At 40.7% G+C, this 22,237-nt stretch overlaps 1 protein-coding gene and 1 non-coding gene across 2 annotated transcripts in view; both read right to left on the reverse strand.

Moving 5' to 3' along the window:
* Window positions 1-469: 469 nt before the first annotated feature.
* Window positions 470-633, reverse strand: LOC119533609. The gene has a single exon (XR_005216732.1). It is a non-coding gene; the product is annotated as a U1 spliceosomal RNA (small nuclear RNA).
* Window positions 634-19,205: 18,572 nt separating this feature from the next.
* The window catches only part of SNX6 (sorting nexin 6), a 92,291-nt gene continuing 89,259 nt past the window's right edge, over window positions 19,206-22,237 (reverse strand). Inside the window, exon 14 of the mRNA XM_037834804.1 lies at window positions 19,206-20,988. Coding sequence (XP_037690732.1) covers window positions 20,935-20,988 — 54 coding nt within the window. The 3' untranslated portion in view covers window positions 19,206-20,934. The remainder of the gene's footprint in view (window positions 20,989-22,237) is intronic.

Below are 22,237 nucleotides of genomic sequence, written 5' to 3' on the forward strand. Positions count from 1 at the left end.
GAGGACTGGACCTTGTAACTTAAGTATTTGAGAATAACTGATATTGGTACTGAGCCCAAATGAACAGAGATAGAGATAGCCTAGCTATTATCATAGGCTGACTTGCTGGCTGCTTTATTCACAGGAGTGGTTATCTGAATTACTTTAAGAATCACATTTTACTAGAAAACATTTTGTAACACATTTTTTCCTTCTGGACTTTCAGTAATAATTCCCAGAAGTCTTCCTTTCGCCTTAACTCTGATAAGGGTTGGGATCCAGGAAAACAAACCTGCCCGATAGTTAAAAGGAAATTTCATCTAAAGAGTCTCTCCCTGACACGGAGCAGGTGAAGAATTCTCAACCCAAACACAGAAAATCTAGACCAAGTTAAAAACACGGCGACTCGATGTGGGCGTTTAGACAGAATTACTTGAAATCTCTTCAAAATGACTAGAAAAATAGAGACCTTACTTTTGAAACGGAAAATCAGGGGAGAGCGCGAACGCAGTCCCCCACTACCACAAATTATGCAGTCGAGTTTCCCACATTTGGGGAAATCGCAGGGGTCAGCACATCCGGAGTGCAATGGATAAGCCTCGCCCTGGGAAAACCACCTTCGTGATCATGGTGTCTCCCCTGCCAGGTAAGTATGAGTTGCTCGCCCCGCCTCGCCCCGTGCACTCGCCGCCGCCGCGCTCTTCACAGACGGTCACTTCCCACGCGCGCCCTCCGCACCCGCACTTCCCGAACCCCCTTTTCTCCGACCTCAGAAGTCGGAAACGCCACCTCGGGAATATTCGGATATTACAAGCTCGCGAGACGTGGGAGCCCGGGCTGCGAGGGACCAGCGGCCTCTGCGCTCTGCTCACCTACATACGCCACGCCCCTGTCGCGATGTCCCCAGCGCTCCGGTCCTTCTCCCAACCGGACGCGGGAGCCCTGTGCGTCTCTCGCAGGCGACGCGGGAGACTGGGGGACTTGCCGCGAACCGGTAGGGGAGGCGGGAGAAGACAGGATCTCGCGACAGCCGCCGCCCACCGCTTGAGGGGACCGCCGAGGGGGCGATGAGGGCCGGGCTCCGGTTTGGTTTCACCTGTATTTCAGCAGAAACGTGGTCTCGGTCCGTTTCCTTCTCGCCGGCCCGAAAGCATCCTCAAGTCTTCTCGCCGGCCCGAAAGCATCCTCAAGTCAGCGAAAACTCAGGAACGGCCTTTCGCGCCCCCCACTCCCCACCCGGTTATGTTAAGTGGTAAACCGCTTTCATGTAAAATCGAGGTAAGGGTTTATGAGAAAATAGAAAATCTTACCTGCAAATATTAGTGTAGAAAAGAAAAAAAGTTGTCCTCCCTGATTCAAATCTGGAGGATGCAGTAGAACTTGCATTAACTCCTTCATCTGCCCCACCTCCACCGAGGGGCCAATAGATCAGGAAAGGAGGAAGCTTCCCTACCTCTTCTCCTCCTCTGTATCCTCGCTTTACCGGATGTAAGAGAGCCTGAGATAGAAATAGTCTCCCCCTTCCATAGCCTCCAGGTACTCAGTTTGGCTAGAGCAGCTCTCTAAAACCAGCAGCAGAGCCACCAGCAAAACTTCTACACGTCTGGCAAGTGCCTAGAGGACTAGATGAACAGGGAGGCCCCATTGTCCACAGCAGATTTATATAACTGGAAAAATAATACCCCACTCTACAGAGAAGGCCCTAAGAAAATAGAAAGCTTAGTTGCTTCAGTATTAGCAACCTGTAACACAAATTGGGGTGATAATCACATCAGCAGAGAATGAAAATGTAGGGTTCAAATTCGTGGGTTTTATATTTCTGTTTCTGTTTTTTGTGCGTGTTTAACTTTCTTTTTGTGTCTGCCTGTTTGTTCAATGTATATTTTCCCACCTCCCGATGGTAATATCAAATAAGCAAACAAAAATTCTTTAAAGAGTTCTATTCGAATTGCTTAGAGATAAATAAGCATGTGTGTGTGTGTGTGTGTGTGTGTGTATGCACGCGCGCGTGCTTTTAGGCACCGGGGTTCAGAATGTAATTTTTTAAACACTCTTGGACATTGGAAAGAAACCACTCCCCTGGATGCCTGAGGAAATGACAAAGATTTTTCCAATTATCCAGGTCATATCTTCAGGTAAAATAGTTCTATAAATGGAAACAACTTAAAGAAGGGCATAGGAACTCTCACTAATACTAAGTCTATCTTATAGGTCTTAAATCTCATCACCCTCATTGTGCAGGTTCGGATGTATTATGCCCCCCACAAAAGTCATATTCTTTTTTTTAATGCAATTTTATTGAGATATAATCACATAACATACAATCATTCAAAATGTACAATCAGTTTTTCACAGTATTGTCATATAGTTGTCCTTTCATCACCACAATCAAACTTTGAACATTTTCATTACTCCAAAAAATAAAACAAAAATTAAGATAAAAAAGAACACCCAAAACATTCCATTCCCCTCCTCCCCTCATTGTTCATTTGCTTTTTAAAATACAGTTTAATTGAAATATTTTCACACACCCTACAGTCATCGACAGTGTACAATCAATTATTCACGGCACCATCTGTTCTAGTTTGCTAATGCTGCCGGAATGCAAAACACCAGAGATGGATTGATTTTTATAAAGGGGGTTTATTTACTTACACAGTTACAGTCTTAAGGCTGTAAAGTGTCCAAAACACATCAGCAGTCAGGTACCTTCACTGGAGGATGGCTAATGGTGTCTGGGAAACCTCTGTTAGCTGGGAAGGCACATGGCTGGCATCTGCTCCAAAGTTCTGGTTTCAAAATGGCTTTCTCCCAGGATGTTCCTCTTTAGGCTGCAGTTCCTCAAAAATGTCACTCATAGTTGCGCTTGGGGTATTTGTCCTCTCTTAGCTTCTCCGGAGCAAGAGTCTGCTTTCAACGGCTGTCTTCAAACTGCCTCTCATCTGCAGCTCCTGTGCTTTCTTCAAAATGTCCCTCTAGGCTGTGTCAGCTTGCCCCTTCTGTCTGATCTTATATCGTGCTCCAGTAATTTAACTCAGAACCACCCAATGGGCGGGCCAACATCTCCATGGAAATCATCCAGAGTCATCACCCACAGTTGGGTGGGGTGCATTTCCATGGAAACACTCAAAGAATTACAGTCCAATTATCACTGATATGTTCACCCACACAAGATTACATCAAAGATAATGGTGTTTGGAGTGACATAATACATTCTAACTGGCACACCATCTTAAAGTTGTGCGTTCATCACCAGAATCAATTTTTAACCTTTCCTTGCTCCAAAATAAAAAAGCAAAAAAGAACACCTAAATCTTTCCATCCCCTCCATCCCACCCTATTCTTCATCTAATTTTTGTGCCCATTTTCCCACTCCTCTGTTCATACATTAGATAAAGGGAATGCAAGCCACAAGGTTTTCACAGTCACACAGTCACACTATGCAATCTACATACTTATACAATCATCTTCAAGAATCAAGATCACTGGGTTTGAGTCTGACAGCTTCAGGTTTTTTCCTTTAGCCATTCCAACACTCTGAAGACTAAAACATGGTATCTATATAGTGCATAGGAATATCCTCCATAGTGACCTCTCCACTCCATTTGAAATCTGTCAGCCACTGAACCTTCTTTTGTTTCATCTCTCTTTCCCCTTTGGTCAAGAAGATCCTATCAATCCCACAGTGCTGTGTCCAGGCTCATCTCCTCTTCAGGAGTCATTTCCCGTGTTGCCAGGGGGATTCACACCTTTGGGAGTCACGTCCTATCTAGGGGGGAGGGTAGTGAGTTCACTTGCCAAGTGGGCATAGAGGGAGAGGGGGCCACATCTGAGCCACAAAGAGGCTCTCTGGGGGACTCCTAGGCACAATTATAAGTAGGCTTAGCCTCTCCCATGCAGCAACTAGCCTCACGGGAGAAGGCCCCCAGATCGAGGGCTTGGCTCACTAAATTGTCAGTCCTCAGTGTTTGTGGGATGATCAGCAATAGCCCAGGTGGGGAAGTCCAACACTTCATATTTTTCCCCAGCTCCTCAGGGGGCCCCGCAAATACACTTACACTCACTGCCCATATCACCCTGGGATACGTCGGGATTTCACCCCAGCCTGTACAAACTCACGAAATCCTACTTCCCATTCACTGTTCCCTGCACCTATGGTGTTCAAACAAACCGATCATACAGGTTAAATTATCTAGTGTGCTACAGAAAATATAGATCCTGCACCAGATAAACATCTCTTCCTTTGGTCTCACACGTAAGTTGTAGCTTTAAAACCCAGTCAGTATCATCCTTTACCCTTGGGCCTGATTTGCCTTAGTCCTAACCAGATCCTCTTTGTTCACAGAGATACCCAAAGTTCCAGAGACCAACCAGGTTATATACATGGAACTCAGCATTTTAGGATTTAGAGATAACCATTACAATTTAGGAATAGACGTGACTGCTGTAAGAGCTTACAATCTAGAGACCATTACAATAATCTTTCCCGACAAGCTGTGCTTTAAGATTCAGTTCTCAGAGTTTGCGCATTATAGTTAGTCCATATTAGTGAGAAATTATAATGTTTGTCCTCTTGTTTCTGGCATGCTTCACTCAAAACGCTGTAGTCAAAATCCATTCACCTAGTTGCATGTCTCAAAGCTTCATTTCTTCTTGTAGCTGCTCAATATTCTATTGTATGCATACATTACAGTCCACCATTCTGTTCATCAGTCAATGTACTCTTAGGCCACCTCCATCTATTGCAAATAGTGAATACTGCTGCCATATATATACCAGTGCATAAGTGTCCATTTGTGTCCCTGCTCTCCGATCTTCCAAGTAAATACCCCCATACTGAGGTTGCAGAACCTTGAAACCCCCACATACCTAGCTTCTTGTGGGACCACCATACTGTCCTCCAGATAGGCTACACTATTCTACCTCCCCACCAACAGTGAATACATAAATCTCTCTCTCCAAGTATTCTCCAGCACTTGTGTTCCTCTGTTTATATATTTTCCCCTGCAATTTTATAGTGATGTATTCAAATACCATACAATCATCCATAGTGTACAATCAGTTGTTTATAGTTTCATCCTATGGTTGTGCATTCATCAACACAATTAGCACTAACACATGTTCATTACTCAAAAAAAGAGAATTGAAACAAAAGAATAATAAAAAGGATAAAAGGAAAAGTAAAAATAAAATAAAATACAGCACTGAGGTCAGGCAACAACACCACTACCAAGAATCCCGTACCCCTCCCCTACACTTCCCCTCCCAGACATTCAGCTTTGGTATATTGCCCCTCTCACATTTAATGGGAGCATAGTACAATGTTACTGTTAACCCCAGATTCCAGTTGCCTTGGCTATATTCTTTCCCCCAATACCCTCCCCTTTTCAACATCCAGCAAGGTTACCATTCATCTGTTCTCCCTTGTGTAAAAACACTTTTACATTTGTGTATTTAGTCACCAACACTGACAACTCTAGGTTTCACTGAGCTACACAGTCCCAGTCTGTATCATCCATCCTTCCCTCTGGTATCACACATGCCCCCAGCCCTCCTGCCTCAACCCTACTCACAGACATCCTTGGTCAGTGCATCTACAATACTGTGTTATTATCGCACAGCACTGCACTCTCCATTCCTGGATCTGCACAGTCAATCCTGTTGAACATTCTATAATCTGTCAGCATGAAGTGCCTGATCTCTAACAACTTTCTATCTTCTGATAACTTATGTTCTCAGTTTTAACTCTCAAAGTTTGTTCATTAATGTTAGCTCATATTAGTGAGACCATGTGGTATTTGTCCCTTTGTTTCCTGGCTAACTTCGCTCAAAATAACATCCTCAAGGTTGATCCATGTTATTATATGTTCCGTGACTTTGTTCTGTCTTACACCTGTGTAATATTCCATTGTGTGTATATACCACAGTTTGTTTATTCACTCTTCCATTGAAGGACACCTGGGCTGTTTCCATTTCGTGGCAATTGTGAATAATGCCACTATAAACATCGGCTTACAAATGTCCTTTGCTGTCTTAGTAAAGCCATGTTCTTTTAATCCAATCTTGTGGGTGCAGACTTATTATGGGAGGGATCTTTTGATTAGGTTGTTTCCATGGAGATGTGACCCACCCAACTGTGGGTGAGATCTTTTGATTAGATTATTTCCATGGGGGAGTGACCCTGCCCATTTGAGATGGGTCTTGATTAGTTTACTGGAATCCTTGAGGGAAATCAGGGGCCGACAGAGACCCAGACGCTTGGAGATGCAGACAGGAAGACATTTGGAGATGCTAAACTAAGAGACGAAGCCCAGAGCTTGCCCCAAAAAAGCTAAGAGAGGACCCCCAGATGCTTAAGGAGAAACGTCCTGGGAGAACAAGCAAGGATGCACAGAGGCTTAGAGAGAAGCTAAGAGAGACAGCTCAGAGACGTTTTGGAGAAATCCACTTCAAAACCAGAACCCAGGATCAATGGACCAGAAAATGCCAGCCACATGTCTTCCCAGCTGACAGAGGTGTTCCAGATGTCACTGGCCTTTCTTCAGTGAAGGTATCCTCTGATTGATGGCTTAATTTGGATATTTTCATGGCTTTAGAACTGTAAGTTTGTGAACTAATAAATCCCCTTTATAAAAGCCAATCCATTTCTGGTATTTTGCATAAAGGCAGATTTAGCAAACTGGAACACTCATTTAAATTTTTTAAAACCAAATTTAACAGACCAGGCCTCATTCTTCCTGTCTCACCTATCCTTGCCCCCATGGCCTCTTAAATCTTTGCCAAATGTGAATGAACCAGTTAAAGAAGCTATGGGAGAATGGTTGGGTGCAGATGGAGGAGGTGTAGGCTTGGCTTAGAATTCTTTCTGCCTGGACCTGGAGATTAGAAATGGTGGGCACAGAGGAAATGTTGCAGCATAGGCCATGTTCATTCTGAGAGAATTCCCAACTTAAAATTATTTTTTTCTCAGTAATACTTTTGCAGTGGTAACCACAGTTAACAAATCATTATGAAAATCTAAATAGCCTTGGGATAGGGGTAATTGAATAAGATTGATTGTCAAATTTCAGTAAGTAAAGGAAAAAGTCCTTGAGAACTATGGAAAAGTTTTCCTGGATTTATCCTTGTGGGACAAATTGAACAATTTCAGTGTATTTTCCAGGACTTGATGCTTTTGAGATTATTCATAATTTGAGGATATTATGAAAAAAACAGAGATTTTTTTGAACTTCCAATAGAAAAAAAAAGAGGCAAATATGACTACAGAAATGCAGAGAGAAAGTCTAGTCCTATTCCTGTTTTTATGATGTCTTTTGAACCAAACAAATACAATTTAATTCTACTTTGGTCAATTTGATACTCCCTAAATTTATACAAATTTTCATGTTCTTTTTGGCAAATTCTGGCATTTTACTTCCAAAATAAATAAAAAAATTAAAAAAAAAATTTACTGATAAAATAAGCTAGCATTATTTCTATTAGATCTTTAAGATGGTGTGCTGGTTTGAGTCTGTTATGTTCCCAGAAAAGACTGTGTTTTGTTTTGTTTTTTAAATATTTTTTATTGTGAACTTTAACATATATACATAACAGTTATAACTTTCAAAGTATGATTTAACAAGTAGAGAACAAATTTCAAAGAATGTCATGGGTCAGAATTCCACAACTTTAGTTATTTCCATTATTGTAAAATATAACATACATACAGAAAGATTTTAACTTTAGATGCATAGCTCAGTAAGCAGTTATATAGGTAATTTCAAAAATTGTTATGTGTTACATTATCACAGTTTCTGTTCTTTCCTTGTTATGCAATATAGGGTAAATACAGATTCAGAAATGTGAAGACTTTCAAAGCACAATTCAATGAGTAGCTATAGAGCAAATTTCAAAGGATGTTATAGGCTACAGTTCCACCAAGTCATTTGCCTCCTTCCAGCTAATCCAACACCCCAACATCCAAATATATATATATTTATTTATATAAAGTTTCAGTATTCATAAACCTTGGTTAAATCTTATCTTGCTTGTTACTACCCCGTCCTCTCACTTAATCTCTTTCTCCATCTTCAGGGGTTCTAGGCAGTGAGTGTCCTCACTTGTTCATATTGAAAAGGGATGTTGACAGTATGGGGAAGGGGGCTGCATCTGACTATTGTTCTTAATGAGGCTGTTGCCCCTGGGTTTTAGGACTTGTCTAGCATAGGACACTCTGGTGGATTTAAGTTTCTGAGAGATAAAACTTAGCAAGTGAATCTTTTATAGAATCTCTGGTAGGGACCTAGGTACTTGGGGACTACTTTTGGTAAACTATGGCCATTTGGGATGTCTAGCTGGAGATTGCATAAGAGAAACCTCCAAGATAGCCTGTCAACTCTATTTGTGATCTCTCAGCCACTGTGATTTCAGCTTATTACCTTCCTTTTGGTGAAGTAAGCATTTTCAATCCCTCACTGCCAGAGCCAGGATCATTCCTGGGAGTCATGTCCCATGTCACCAGGGGGATTCATTCCCCTGGGAGTCATGTCCCTCTTGGGGGTGGGTGTTGGTTGGTTGGTTGGTTTATGAACTTATTTGCTAAGCTGGGCTTAGAGAAAGGCTACATTTGAGCAACAAAAAAGGCTCCCTGGAGGTGCCTCTTAGGCATAATTATAGGAGGGCTCAGCTTCCTATAATTTACAACCCTAAGTTTCACAAGAGCAAGCCTCAAGTTGAGGGATTGATTTATTAAGTAGTGGATTTCTAATTTCACTTAATGTATATTCTATCCCAAGATAAATGGTCAGTTTCTTACATTATCTTCACTTAGTTGTACAATCATCACTCTCAAATTTAAACAATTATCATAACATAATATATTCCAGAGCTCTTATCCAGTTGCTAATTATTCATCCCTAGTATTAGTGTAGTGTTGGCAAGCTATTCCTATTAAATATAGTCTTTAATATGTAATGGGTAGTTTTTCCATATACCACTCTGTTGTTAACCCTCTGCACCCCTGTCATACCTTGTAAGAATATCATGCTAGCACTTATTTAGGTTTGTGATGCTACTCTGCGTGTTACATGCCTTTAAACAACCATTTACGAACATGTTCACTTAGATGCGTCACTGATCCTTATAATCTCATTAATGAACCATAGTCACACCTGACCATTCCCATACCATTAAGTTCATCCCCATTATCATATCTGTATATATTAGATTATCATTCCCCCATCACTAACTTCTGTCTGTCTCTAGGTCCTCTATATTCTACAGTATAGAACACTTATTTTACATTTTTCATGGAGTTCACATTAGTGGTAACATACAATATGTCTCCTTTTGTGTCTGGCTTATTTCACTCAGCATCATGTATTCAAGGTTCATCCATGTTGTCATATGTTTCACAACCTCATTCCTTCTTACTGCTGTGTAGTATTTAGTATTCCACCATATGGATATACCACATTTTGCTTATCCACTCATCTGTTGAAGAACATTTGGATTGTTTCCATCTCTTGGCAATTGTGAACAATGCTGCTATGAACATTGGTGTGAAAATATCTGTTCGTGTCACTGCTTTCAGATCTTCTGGGTCTGAAATTGCTGGATTGTAGGGTAACTTGATATCTTGTTTTCTGAGGAACTGATAAACTGTCTTCCAGAGTTGCTGTACCATTATATAGTCCCACCAGCAATGAGTAAGAGTTCCAATATGTCCACATCCTCTCCAGCATTTGTAGTTTCTGTTTGTTTGATGATAGCCATTCTTATTGGTGTGAGATGATATCTCATTGTGGTCTGGATTTGCATCTCCCTAATAGCTAGTGAAGATGAACATTTTTTCATGTGTTTTTTAGTCATTTGTATTTCCTGCTTGGAGAAATGTCTTTTCATGTCTTTTGCCCATTTTATACTTGGGCTGTTTGTACTATTCATTGAGTTGTAGTATTTCTTTATATATGCAAAAGATCAGTCTCTTATCAGATACATGGTTTCCAAATATTTTCTCCCATTGCCTTGGCTGCCTCTTCACCTTTTTGACAAATTCCTTTGAGGTACAGAAGCTGGGTCTAATATGTGTCTCTTGTAAACAGCATATTGATGGTTCATATTTTTAAATCCATTCTGCAAATCTCTATCTTTTAATTGGGGAGTCTAATCCATTCACATTCACATTCAGTGTTATTACTGTGAAGGCACTTCTTGAATCAGCAATCTTATCCTTTGGTTTTTATTTGTCACATCTATTTTTCCCTCTGTCTTTATTTCAGGTTATCCTTACTAATACACTTCAGTTCTGTGCCGTTCTCCACACCTCTCTCTCCTGTATTTTTTTCTCCACCAGTAGAGTTCCCTTTAGTATTTCTTGTAGGGCAGGTCTCTTGTTAACAAATTCTCTCAGCATTTGTCTATGAAAATTTTAATCTCTCCCTCAATTTTGAAGCAGAATGTTGCTGGATAAAGGATTCTTGGCTGGCATTTTTCTCTTTCAGAATTTTAAATATGTCATACCACTGCCTTCAGTACTTAGTCTTATGTACCCTTGTATGTGGTGAATTGCTTCTCCCTGCTGCTTTCAGAACTTTCCCCTCTTCGGCATTTGACAGTCTGATCAGAATATGTCACAGAGTGGGTTTGTTTGGATTTATTCTGTTTGGAGTTCATTGGGCATCTTTGATTTGCATAATTACATCATTTAGAAGGGCTGGGAAATTTTCCCCAACAATGTCTTTGAATACTCTTCTTAGCCCTTTACTCTTCTCTTCACCTTCTGGAACACCAATGATTCTTATATTTGTGCAATTCATGTTGTCCATCATTTCCCTGAGATCCGTTTCAATTAAAAAATTTTTTTTCACCATTTGTTCTTTTGTGCTTTCACAGTCTATCAATCTGTGCTTGAGCTCACTAAGCTATTCCTCTACCTCTTGAAATCTGCTGTTATGTGTCTCAAGAATCTTTTTAATTTGATAAACAGTATCTTTTATTTCCATAAGATCTGCTATTTTTAAAATTTACTCTTGCAAATTCTTCTTTATGCTCTTCTAGGGTCTTCCTCATGTCCTTTATATCCTGAGCCATGACATTGATATTTGCATGTACTTTGATTTATTGCTCCATGTTCTGTGTCTCCCCTGAGTTTTTAATTTGGATGCCTGGATTATCCATTTCTTCTGGTTTCTTCATATGCTTTATAATTTTCTGTTATTTTTGGCCTCTTGGCATTTGCTTATGTTGATAGGGTTGTTTTAGGATATGCAAGATTATCTGAACATTTATCTATAATTTAGCAGAGCTACAGCTTGGTGCAATGCACTTTCCCTGATCTACCAGCAGATAGCACTCTTGAGCCACCTCTTCCCCTCAAGTCAGTTCTCCCCCCACTTCCTCTGTGCACTGAGAGGAGGTCCAAACCATGTGGAAGCCCAATCAGTGAACCAATTTTCCGTGCACACTGGGGACTGCCAGGTCTGTGGGTGGGGGGTGTATCCTGTGCAGTTTGGCAGGGGTCTCTGCTTCAGGACACAGTGGTTTTGGCTGTTCCTGGGGCTGTGGGTGGAGTACTCTGGGGCTGCAGAGCTGTGCTTCTCACCTTCCGGTTCAAATGCCCCACAGACCATGTCTGCCATGCACCCACAAATCCCTGGGATTGGGGGTGGGGGCTCCTGGCATTTCTGTGCAGTGACCTTGCCTCTAGGCTATGCACACTGCAGGCTTCCATGGAGGAAGAATGGATCCTGTCACAAGCCTGCTGAATCCCAAATTCGTACAATGAAGCTCTTGGCCATGGGGCTGTGAAGGGTTATCTTTCCAGCCAGCTACAAAAAAATGACTGCACAGGGCATGGAAACCTGTCCCCTTCCATTCTTGTCTGCCAGCACCAACCCGCCAGTCCCTGGCACGGGAGCTTTTGACTGCAGTCTGCAAAGGTTTATCACCTGAGTCAAGTACCGAGGAGGGTGCCTGGGACATGGAATGCTACTCCCCTCCATGCTCATCATCCAGCTCCAACCACCCATTCCCCTGTGGCATTCTGGGCCAAACAGTCACTGATCTTAAATGCAATCTCTTGTTTTCTCCAAGTACATACTCACTCTGGGTGTAGAAGTCCCTGCCCAGCTGGTCAGACCTTGGAACTGCTGTTCTGGAGCGTTTCTGTCCTTTATCTAGTGTTTTTCATGGAGAAGAGTTTTGCTCTGTGTCCTAATCTTCCATCTTTGCAGAAGCAAGACAATGTTCTTTTAATTCATTCTTGTAGGGGCAGACCTATTGTGGGTGGGACCTTTTAGTTAGGCCATTTCAATTGAGATGTGACCTAGGCCATTCAAGTTGAGTCTTAATCCCTTTGCTGGAGTGCTTTATGAGAGTATAAATAACAGATGAAACTCAAGAGAGCTCAGAGAAGCTAAGAGATGAAATCCAGAGTTTGCCCTGGAGAAGTTAAGAGAGGAAAAGCTCCCAGGGGAGCTGAGTGAGAAAGCCATTGAAAACAAAGCCCAGGTGAGGACCAGCAGACATTGCCATGTGCCTTTCAATGTACCCTAGATGCAAGCAGCCTTTTCTCACAGAAGGTATTTTCTTCTTCATGCCTTAATTTGGATATTTTCATGGCCTTAAAACTGTAATTTGTAACCTAATAAATCCCCATTGAAAAAGCCGGCCCTTTTCTGGCATACTGCATTCTGGCAGTTTTAGCAAACTGAAACATGGTTTGTGTTTAATGAAATTAAATTATATTTTGAGAAACTATTTTAAAAATAACTATGTTTTGTAGGATGCTTAAAGTATCAAAGATCTTTTTGGTGATTTAAGTTCTGTTAATATGTAAAATATACAGGATGTGCTTTGTTAAGGAAAGGTGTGTAGTTTTGTGAAGAATGCATATGACAAAGCCTGGGTGAATATGGGAAGTTGTGAAAGTTTGTGGAAGTGAAATTTCTTTGTCAGAGTCAATGCTGACTAAAACTTGATAAGCTTGTCTAAGGGAGTATAGTTTTGTCCTAGAACAAAATGGCTAGTTTTAATGTGTAAGACAAGATCTGGATGGATATGGGAAGTTGTAGGTTAGTGAAATTGAATTTTGATTGTTGTAGTCATTGCTGACCAAAAGTTTGATAGGCTTGTGTTTCAGTTTGCTAAAGTCACTGGAATGCAAAATACCAGAAACTGATTGGCTTTTACAGTGGGGGTTTATTAATTCACATATTTACAGTTCTAAGTCCATGAAAATATCCCAGTTAAGGCATCGATAGGATGATACCTTTTCTGAAGAAAGGCCGATGGCATCTGGGTTTCCTCTGTCACATGGGAAAGCACATGGCCAGAGACTGCTGGGCCTCTCCTGGGCTTAGCTTCTGGTTTCTGTTGCTTTCTCCAGAATGTCTCTGGGTTTCTGTCTTAGCTTTTCTCTCAGCTCCTGTGTGTCCTTGCTTGTTTCTCCTAGGACTTCTCTCTAAGCTTCTGGGGATCCTCTCTTAGCTTCTCTGGGGCAAACTCTGGATTTCATCTCTTAGCTTCTCTCCTGGTTCTGGTTTCAACAGCTGATTCCAAAATGTCTCTGGGCATTTTTTCTTTAAGCATCTCGGTCTGTGTTAGCTCTACACTCATTTTGTCTTCCTGAGCTCCTGAAGTCTCCAGTTAACTAATTAAGACCCATCTTGAATGAGTGGCATCACATCTCCATGGAAATAACCTAATCAATACACATCACCCACAATAGGTCTGCCCCACAAGAGTGGATTAAAAGAACATAGTCTTTTAAGGGGTACATAATAGATTCAAACCAGCACAGCTTGTTTATAATTTTGTAAGAGCTGTTGTGTTTTAAAACTATGTATTCATATAAAACTGGAGTTTAGTCTTCTCTCTGTTAAAATGCAGATTGTTGGTCTGCTCTTAATGAAAAGTTATAAAAAGTTTTTCTTAATCATCTCAGTATTCTGTCTAGAAGTGTTTCGGTTTGCTAAAGCTGCTGGAATGCAGTATACCAGAAATGGACTGGCTTTTACAATGGGACTTATTAACGTAAAATTTACAGTTCTTAGGCCATGAAAATGTCAAAATTAAAGCATCAACAGGATGATACCTGGACTCTGAAGAAAGGCTGCTGTGATCTGGGACACCTCTGTCACATGGGAAGGCACATGGCCAGAGTTTGCTGGTCCTTTGCTCCTGGGTTTCATTGCTTTCAGCTTCTGGTTCCAGTGGCCTTCTCTCTGAGCTTCTGTGGGTCCTCTCTTAGCATCTCTGGGGTTTTTTTTAAGCTCTCCTGGGGACTTTTTTTCTAAGGTCTCTCCAAACTTCTCTGAGCATTTTCCTCTGAGCTCTCTGGCCTTTTTTTTTTGCCTCCCCCACCCCCCCCATAAAGGACTCCAGTAAAGGATAAAACTCACCTTGAAATGGCTGGGTCACATCTCAATTGAAACAACCTAATCACAAAGTCCTACCCACAATAGGTCTGCACCCACAAGAATGAATTAAAGAACATGGTCTTTTTGGGGGTACATAACAGCTTCAAACCAGTGCAAGACGACCAAGATTCTACGTCATATCAATATAAATATCCCTGTTGATATTTATATTGACCTTGTCATCCTCTATTTTAGAAGACAAATCTCAGTTTTTTTTAAAGAGTTGTTGTTTACCTGTTAGAATGCAGTATACCAGAAATGGGTTGGCTTTTACAATGGTGATTTATTAGCTTACAAATTTACAGTTCTAAAGCCATGAAAATGTCCAAATTAAGGCATCAGTAGGATGATACTTTCTCTGAAGAAAGGCCACTGGTATCTGGGACACCTCTGTCACATGGGAGGGTGCATGGCCGGCATCTGCTTGTCCTTCTCTCCTGGGTTTCATTGCATTCAGCTTCTGGCTTCTGTAGTATCCTTTCTTAGCTCCTCTGGGATTTTTTTTCTCTCCAAACTTCTCTGGGTGTTTTTCTCTGGGCTTTTTTTTTTTATGTGTCCTTTATCCTCTCATAAAGGACTCCAGTGAAAGGATTGAGACCCCACCTTGAATGGGCTGGTCACATCTCAATTGAAATAACCTAACCGAAAGGTCCCACCCACAATAGATCTGCACCAATAGGAATGTATTAAAAGATCATGACCTTTTCTTGGGTATGTATCAGCTCCAAACTACCACATAAAGGAACTTTTTCTTACAATCATATTAACTCCCATTTTACTTTTTGTTGTCACTTTGGTTAAATAAGAAACTAAATACTGTTTTGCAGTAACTTACTTTCCTGTGTAACATAACGTTCAACCTAAGAACTTTTGACATTTTGCTTTCCCAAAATCGAACCCTAAAGGATGTTTTTATTTCAAACTGTTGCAAAAGATTTGTTCTTCCACCTTGTAAAAGTGAGGTGCTAAATATAGTTGGCTATATTATGAGAACTGTGGGAAGTGTGCTGGTTTGAAACTTATGTACCCCCAGGAAAGACTATGTTCTTTAATGCAATCTTGTGGGGGCAGACTTATTATGGGTGGGACCTTTTGATTCGGTTGTTTCCATGGACATGTGACCCATCCAACTTTGGGTGGGGACTTTTTGATTAGGTTATTTCCAATGGAGGTGTGACCCCACATATTCAGGATGGGTCTTGATTAGTTTACTGGAGTCTTTTGAGAGCTCACAGAGAGAAGACGCACAGAGAAGCTGAGAGAGACATTTTGGAGAGAACCTTAGATATGTAACCCATAGTTTGCCCCTGGGAGAAGCTAAGCCAGCACAGACCCAGACGCTTGGAGACACAGACAGAAAGACGTTTGGAGATGCTTAGTGAAGCGATGAAGCCCAAAGTTTGCCTGGAGAAGCTAAGTGAGAACCCACAGACACTTAAAGAGAAGGCTACTGGAATCAGAAGCTGAAAGCAATGCAACCCAGAAGAAATGGACCAGCAGGCGCCAGCCACATGCCTTCCCAGCTGACAGAGGTGTTCCGGATGCCATCGGCCTTTCTTCAGTGATGGTATCCTCTTGCCTTAGTTTGGACACTTTTATGGCCTTAGAACTGTAAACTTGTAACTTAATAAATCCCCTTTATAAAAGCCAATCAATTTCTAGTATTTTGCATAATGGCAGCTTTGGCAAACTGAAACAGGAGGTGTTATCAAAATTTAAAGGAATTTTTTGAACTTCTGTTGGTTAAATTGTATAGGTGAAATATTATTCATATATTTAGAGACTGTGTCAAGTTCCTAACGACTTGACAATGTTCTCACTGTCAATGTTATATATTGATACTTATCTGCATGTTAGACAACAGTATGTGTTAGTCATGGTTTTAGTTCTTAGAAGAAATGTTATAGATCACAGAAATGATCAAATTTCCTTGCCAATTACACTGCTTTGCTCTAATGCTTCTCTAAAGGTAGTCAGCTAAAAGTCAGAACTTCATCTTTAACAAAAAGGGACTTTAAAAGAGAAGCAAGGCAAGTACATAAATTATGGTCTACCTGTTAATGAACACAACATTGGGAACTATGTAAAGGCGAGAAAGAAGAAAAGTTCAACTATGGTTTGTGGGTGATGACCCCAATATAAAAATTAACAAATATTTTTATTTCTGAAAATAGCTTCATTTAGAAAATGCTAATAAAATTAGGGCCTAGATTGTAAGCTCTTACAGCAGCCACATTTATTCCTCAACTTTAACAGTTATTTCTAAATTCTAAAATGCTTTGCTCTTTATGTATAACCTGGTAACTCTCTGGAACTTTGGCCATCTCAGAATTCTCCAGCTCTGGAAGTACTAAAGGAGCACCATTATGCCATATGCTAAGTGCTAAAGCAGCTGCAAAAAGATGAGACTTCAATTAAGGATGTGTATGAGGCTGATCTGGTTAAATCAGAATACAGGCAAAAGATGATGTCTATAAAGACTTTACTTTCTGTGTGACACTAAAGGAAGATTTACTTTGTCCAAAATTTAAATTTTCTGTAGTACACTATCTGATTTAACCAGTCTGGTCAGTTTATTTAAACCACCTAGTTTGGCTTTATTTGACATGGAATCTAGAATAAGGAATGAGTTCTTAGTATTCTGTACAAGTTGATGTAATACCCTGATGCATTTCAGTGTTTTGGGCATAAAATGAAAAAGTATTTGTAAGGGACCGAGGGACTGGGGAAAGAAAGCATGGAACTATTAAACTTCCCCACTTCGGGAATTCCTATTCTTCTCTCAAGCAATGGGGGCTCCTAATTTACTCTAAAATATATATGCTCTGCCTATTAAAAGGAAAACCATCCTGATGTGGAACTTTTTTCCAGTGACAATGTTGCCATTTCACTTTCCTAAATTCTGTATGTCCAAGACCCCCTCCCCCATTTCCTGGAGCTCTCCCTGCCTGGGGCATATGGCCTAATCCTGGCTTCTGACCCAATGAGGATCTGGCCACTGGTCCCCATTCATCACTCTCCTCTCCTATATTTGTCTAATACCAGTTTCTTTAGCCGTTTTCAACAAGCTGGCCTCCAGCTAACCTACTTCTGATGTGAAAATTTCTTCTATAGGAGCTCTCAGGTCAGCTTGGCCTTTCCTGAGGGCCAGACTCACTTTGCTGTGTCTGCTTGAACAGAGACTATCACCCTCCTCAGGTTCTTACCACTAACACAGTATGGCAGATTTCATTCCCTACCTAATATCCAATTACCACTCCTTTCTTACTAATAGACTCCGATTTTATAAGGAGTACCAACATGCTCAGCAAAAAACACTCAATTTCCTGGCCATCTGAGAAGCCACCTGATACACTTCTGATACATGTAGAAAAAAAGTCTCCGGGGAGGGCACCTCTTGGCAAACAAAAAGGCCAAGCTCCTTTTAAAAGTCTTTCCCCCATCTGCTTTTTCTACCTGGAAGATATGAAGCTTGGAGATTGAGCAGCCAAACCGGTATCCTGAAGTAACAGTTGTGCCAGGGAGAGCTTACACCCAGCATGGCAGAGAGAAGGATCCTGCTGGTGAACATTGGTGAAAAGCAGCACCAGCTCCAAACTGCTACCTCTGAAATTACTGAGAAAAATAAGCCCTAAGTGGCTCATTTAGTTACTTGTTAGCCAAGGTTACATCCAACCTAATAGACAGGCCTCCCCATATTTTTATATCACATATCATTTCAACAGAAAATGATGTAATGCGTGAAGGTGGACATGTTCCACTATCTACTCAAAATAGCATCTCACTCCCTTAACGCATTCAATTGCTCCATTCCCCTACAGCAGTTTCTTGTAACCATGCATGTCCAATCTCCAATCTTTCTCATTGTTTTCTGTATGCTGCCCCACTTCCAAAAGATAAGTTTACACTTGACTTCTGCAGTTTTACTACAAACCATTAAGAATATTGCATAAGCCTTTCCAAAGTAGGTCTATACATCTCACTTAGCCTTTGAGGCTCACCGACCTACCAGCCTGACCCACCTCCCTTTGCAATTTGATCTTGTCATCCTCCAACCTCACTGAATAAACCCATTACCTTGAGCTCACCAGCTTCCCACCCTGCTGTTGACTCCCCAGGCCACTACTACTGTGGTGGAACACTCTTCCTCCTGTCCTCAGGACATAAGGCATCATCTGAGGGAAGGCCTAGGACTTCCATCAAGTAAACTTTTTGCTTCTGGGGTCCTAGAGGACCATCTTGCAATACTTAATTCCTAAAGTAATTGTCTGTGCAGGGGTTTGTCTCTCTTAGTAGCTGTTTTCTGGCCTCACCCAGGCACAAAAAACTAACGGATGTTTAATGAATGCCTCAGTTCAACAGTGGTAAATACAAAGCTGGCTATTCTTATCAGGGACTAGCTGTGGCATAACAGTGCTTCCACTGTTCTGGAAGCAGAAAGTGGAACTTTTCCTAAGTATGTCCTTGAGGGAGTAACATACATACATGCATACATACATACATGCATACATACATATATACATAATTTTACCTCATTTGTGGGTTTTGTTACCGAGAAGGCTCTTGGGAAAAGCAATCAACTAATGATGTTTATTAAGCACTCCCCACCCCACCAAGGCTCTAATAAGTAAATTGCAGCTTCCAGCCTACCCTATCCCCACAAATACTACAAAATGTAAACCAGAGGCAAAGGGACACACAATGCCACCATCCACTCTACCCTCTTCCCCCAAAATGACCATCCTAGTAGAAAGAGATTAGCTGATGGATATGCAAACTGTTTTTAACTCTTCTGCCCTGTACTTGCTATTACTCAGCATTTATACATTTTAACATTTTCAAAGCACTGTACCAACTTTATTAATCCTCACAACACCCCTGTGAGGTAGGTCAGTATGTCCTTTATAGTAGAGAAATTGCAGAGGTCAAATTAACCTGCCTGAACCTGCCCAAGGCTAAGAGGGCAAGATCACCCACTGGCAGGCATCGCACAGGCATATTTTTATTAGTGAAGGTTACACAGAGGACAAAAACAGATCTCTCGGCCAACAAGAGAAAAATCAACAGTTCAAACGGCATCAGGAAACAAACCAGTTAAAGAGACAAAACATTAACCAGTGTATTCAGTGAAGCAAGAGAACATGCTGCTGAGAAAGGCTCGAATCATTGTGACTGGCGATGAGACCCAGACCAGGCAATCCTCAGGAATGGCTTGGTAAAATGTAAACAATCTAGGAACCACCCAAGGGCTGACCAACCCAAAAGCCTGTGGTTTCCTAATGGGAGAAAAGTGAGAAAAAGACAGTGGGAAAATCCAACCACTCAATCTAACTTTAAACTACGAATAACATCATTAATGTTCATTCACATTAGAAAGGCCAATAATATTTGTAATTGTAACTAATGATAATTAGTTTCCTCTTTATACAGCAACCTTTACCCCAATATTCTAATTGTTTTCCAATTGCATAAGCCTTTCCAAGCTAGGTCTATACATCTCACCTATACATCTCATAGAGAAGTGCTGTGCCCTACAGCCTACCTCTTTTTCCTCTACATACCAATCTATACACTGGCAAGATAATTACCAAATGGCTAGATGATATATACCACACAAGTAATTGCCCGAGTTAGGGACAGAATTTAGGAAGTTATAGAAGGCTCTATTCTCTGCTCCTGAATTTCAGAAATAGCTGTCTCTAATTTGCCTCTGCCCAATTCCACCTTTTATGAAGTGCTAAAAGCACACAGGAGCAGTTCATTCTTTCAAACTTGGTTCAATATGCCATTTTAAAAGAAATAAGAAAAAAAGAAAAACTAAGACCTGCACTGTAAAGCATAATATAGGAGTAGCTTTATTACAGCAACTCCAAATTTCAGAGTGATACAATGACCAAAGTTAAAAGCTATCACTGTTATCACTTTATTATACAATAATTGGTTTAGTCTACAAGTTTAAGGCAAACATACTAATGCCTTTGCTTCTCTTCAGAAATCAGACTTAAAAAGATTAAAGTCTATCCCCAAACTTCTAAGAAATGCTCATTAATTAAAAATGTCTGATTAAGATTCTTTACCAGGATACATGAATGAACTAAGGTAGTATACAACTTTATTTTATAACAAAATTAAAAAAAAAAGGGGAATGGCAATCTTCATCTCTTTTGAACAATGTACTTTGAAAGGGTTAAACTTTAGAAATTACTTAAAGGCAAATAAGATTGGCAGCCATAAAGAATACTATTTATAAAATAAACACAGTTATAGAGGCTACTTTAGAAAAGACTGAACTTTGGGCTTTTGAATAGGAAGAGTGCACAATGATTGACAGCTGTCCTGGGGAGCACATGGTGCAGGAGTGCAACACTACACCACACAGACTGGAACCACCTGTGGACGGCACCTCTCCACTGTTTATCAGAAAAAAGGAGAGTATATGCATTGGTCAGCTGTCTCTCTTTGTTTCCAGTGAGCAGTATATGCCTAACATCATTAAGAAAACAAAAATAAAATTTGAAGGAAGGCAGCCCTTTTAAACAGGACGATGCAGTGTGGTTTATGTGTCTCCATTTAACACTGCCAGGCAGTTCTGCAGTAACTGTAGGTTACCCTAAAAAGGAAGGGAACATTATTATTAATTTGTTTGGTTCAAACAGTTTGGAAGAGTCTTTTCTGAAAATATAGAGTATCAGAATCACATAACTTTAAGTTAGTTAAAATATTAGAATTTTGAAACAACCATTCATTATAAACAAAGGTTTACATAATTTGTTTCATGTACTATAATATTCTCAACAATATCAGATTCTCCCATAGATAAATTTCTTTCTAGACCAATATTAATGTTTTGGATTATTTAGACTGTTTTAGTACAGGATAAAATCTGCCCTTTGTGTCCAAGTTAAACTACAGAACATTTTCTGATTGTAAAGCTCTTTTTACTGCTTCAGCTGGGAGAGAATGCAGCGGTGTTGGGCTTCCCCACCTCGATGGTTGCTGATGTGCTCACAGACATAGGGGACTGGTGGTTTGACGGGCTGAGCCCTCTAACACAGAACTTGCCCCTGGCAAGACTGTTGCTGCAAAGGAGAGGCAAGGCCTGCCTGTAATTATGCCTAAGAGTCTCCTCCTGAATGCCTCGTTGTTGCTCAGATGTGGCCCTCTCTCCCTAGCTAAGTCAACTTGGCAGGTGAAATCACTGCCCTCCCCACTACACAGGATCTGACAACCAGGGATCTGACAACCAGGGTTGTAAATCTCCCTGGCAACGTGGAATATGACTCCTGAGGAAGAATCTAGACCTGGCATCGTGGGATGGAGAACATCTTCTTGACCAAAAGGGGGATGTGAAAGGAAATGAAATAAGCTTCAGTGGCAGAGATTCCAAAAGGAGCTGAGAGGTCACTCAGGTGGGCACTCTTACGCACAATATAGACAACCCTTTTTAGAAGTTCTAATGAATTGGAATAGCTAGCAGTAAATACCTGCAACTATCAAACTACAACCCAGAACCCTTGAATCTTGAAGATGATTGTGTAACAATGTTGCTTATGAGGGGTGACAATGTGATTGGAAAAGCCATATGGACCACACTCCCCTTTGTCCAGTGCATGGATGGATGCATAGAACAATGGGGGTTAAAAAAAAAAAAAATGCACCCAGTGTTCTTTTCCACTTTAATTATTATTATTATTGTGTGTGGTAATGAAAATGTTCAAAAATTAATTTTGATGATGAACACACAACTATATAATGGTACTGTGAACAACTGACTGTATGCTTTGTGTGACTGCATGGTACGTATGGTATGTAAATATATCTCAATAAAACTGAATTAAAAAATATATATACTAGCATAG

This window comes from Choloepus didactylus, chromosome 4 (assembly GCF_015220235.1).
Source record: "Choloepus didactylus isolate mChoDid1 chromosome 4, mChoDid1.pri, whole genome shotgun sequence".
Taxonomy (NCBI): Eukaryota; Metazoa; Chordata; class Mammalia; order Pilosa; family Megalonychidae; genus Choloepus; species Choloepus didactylus.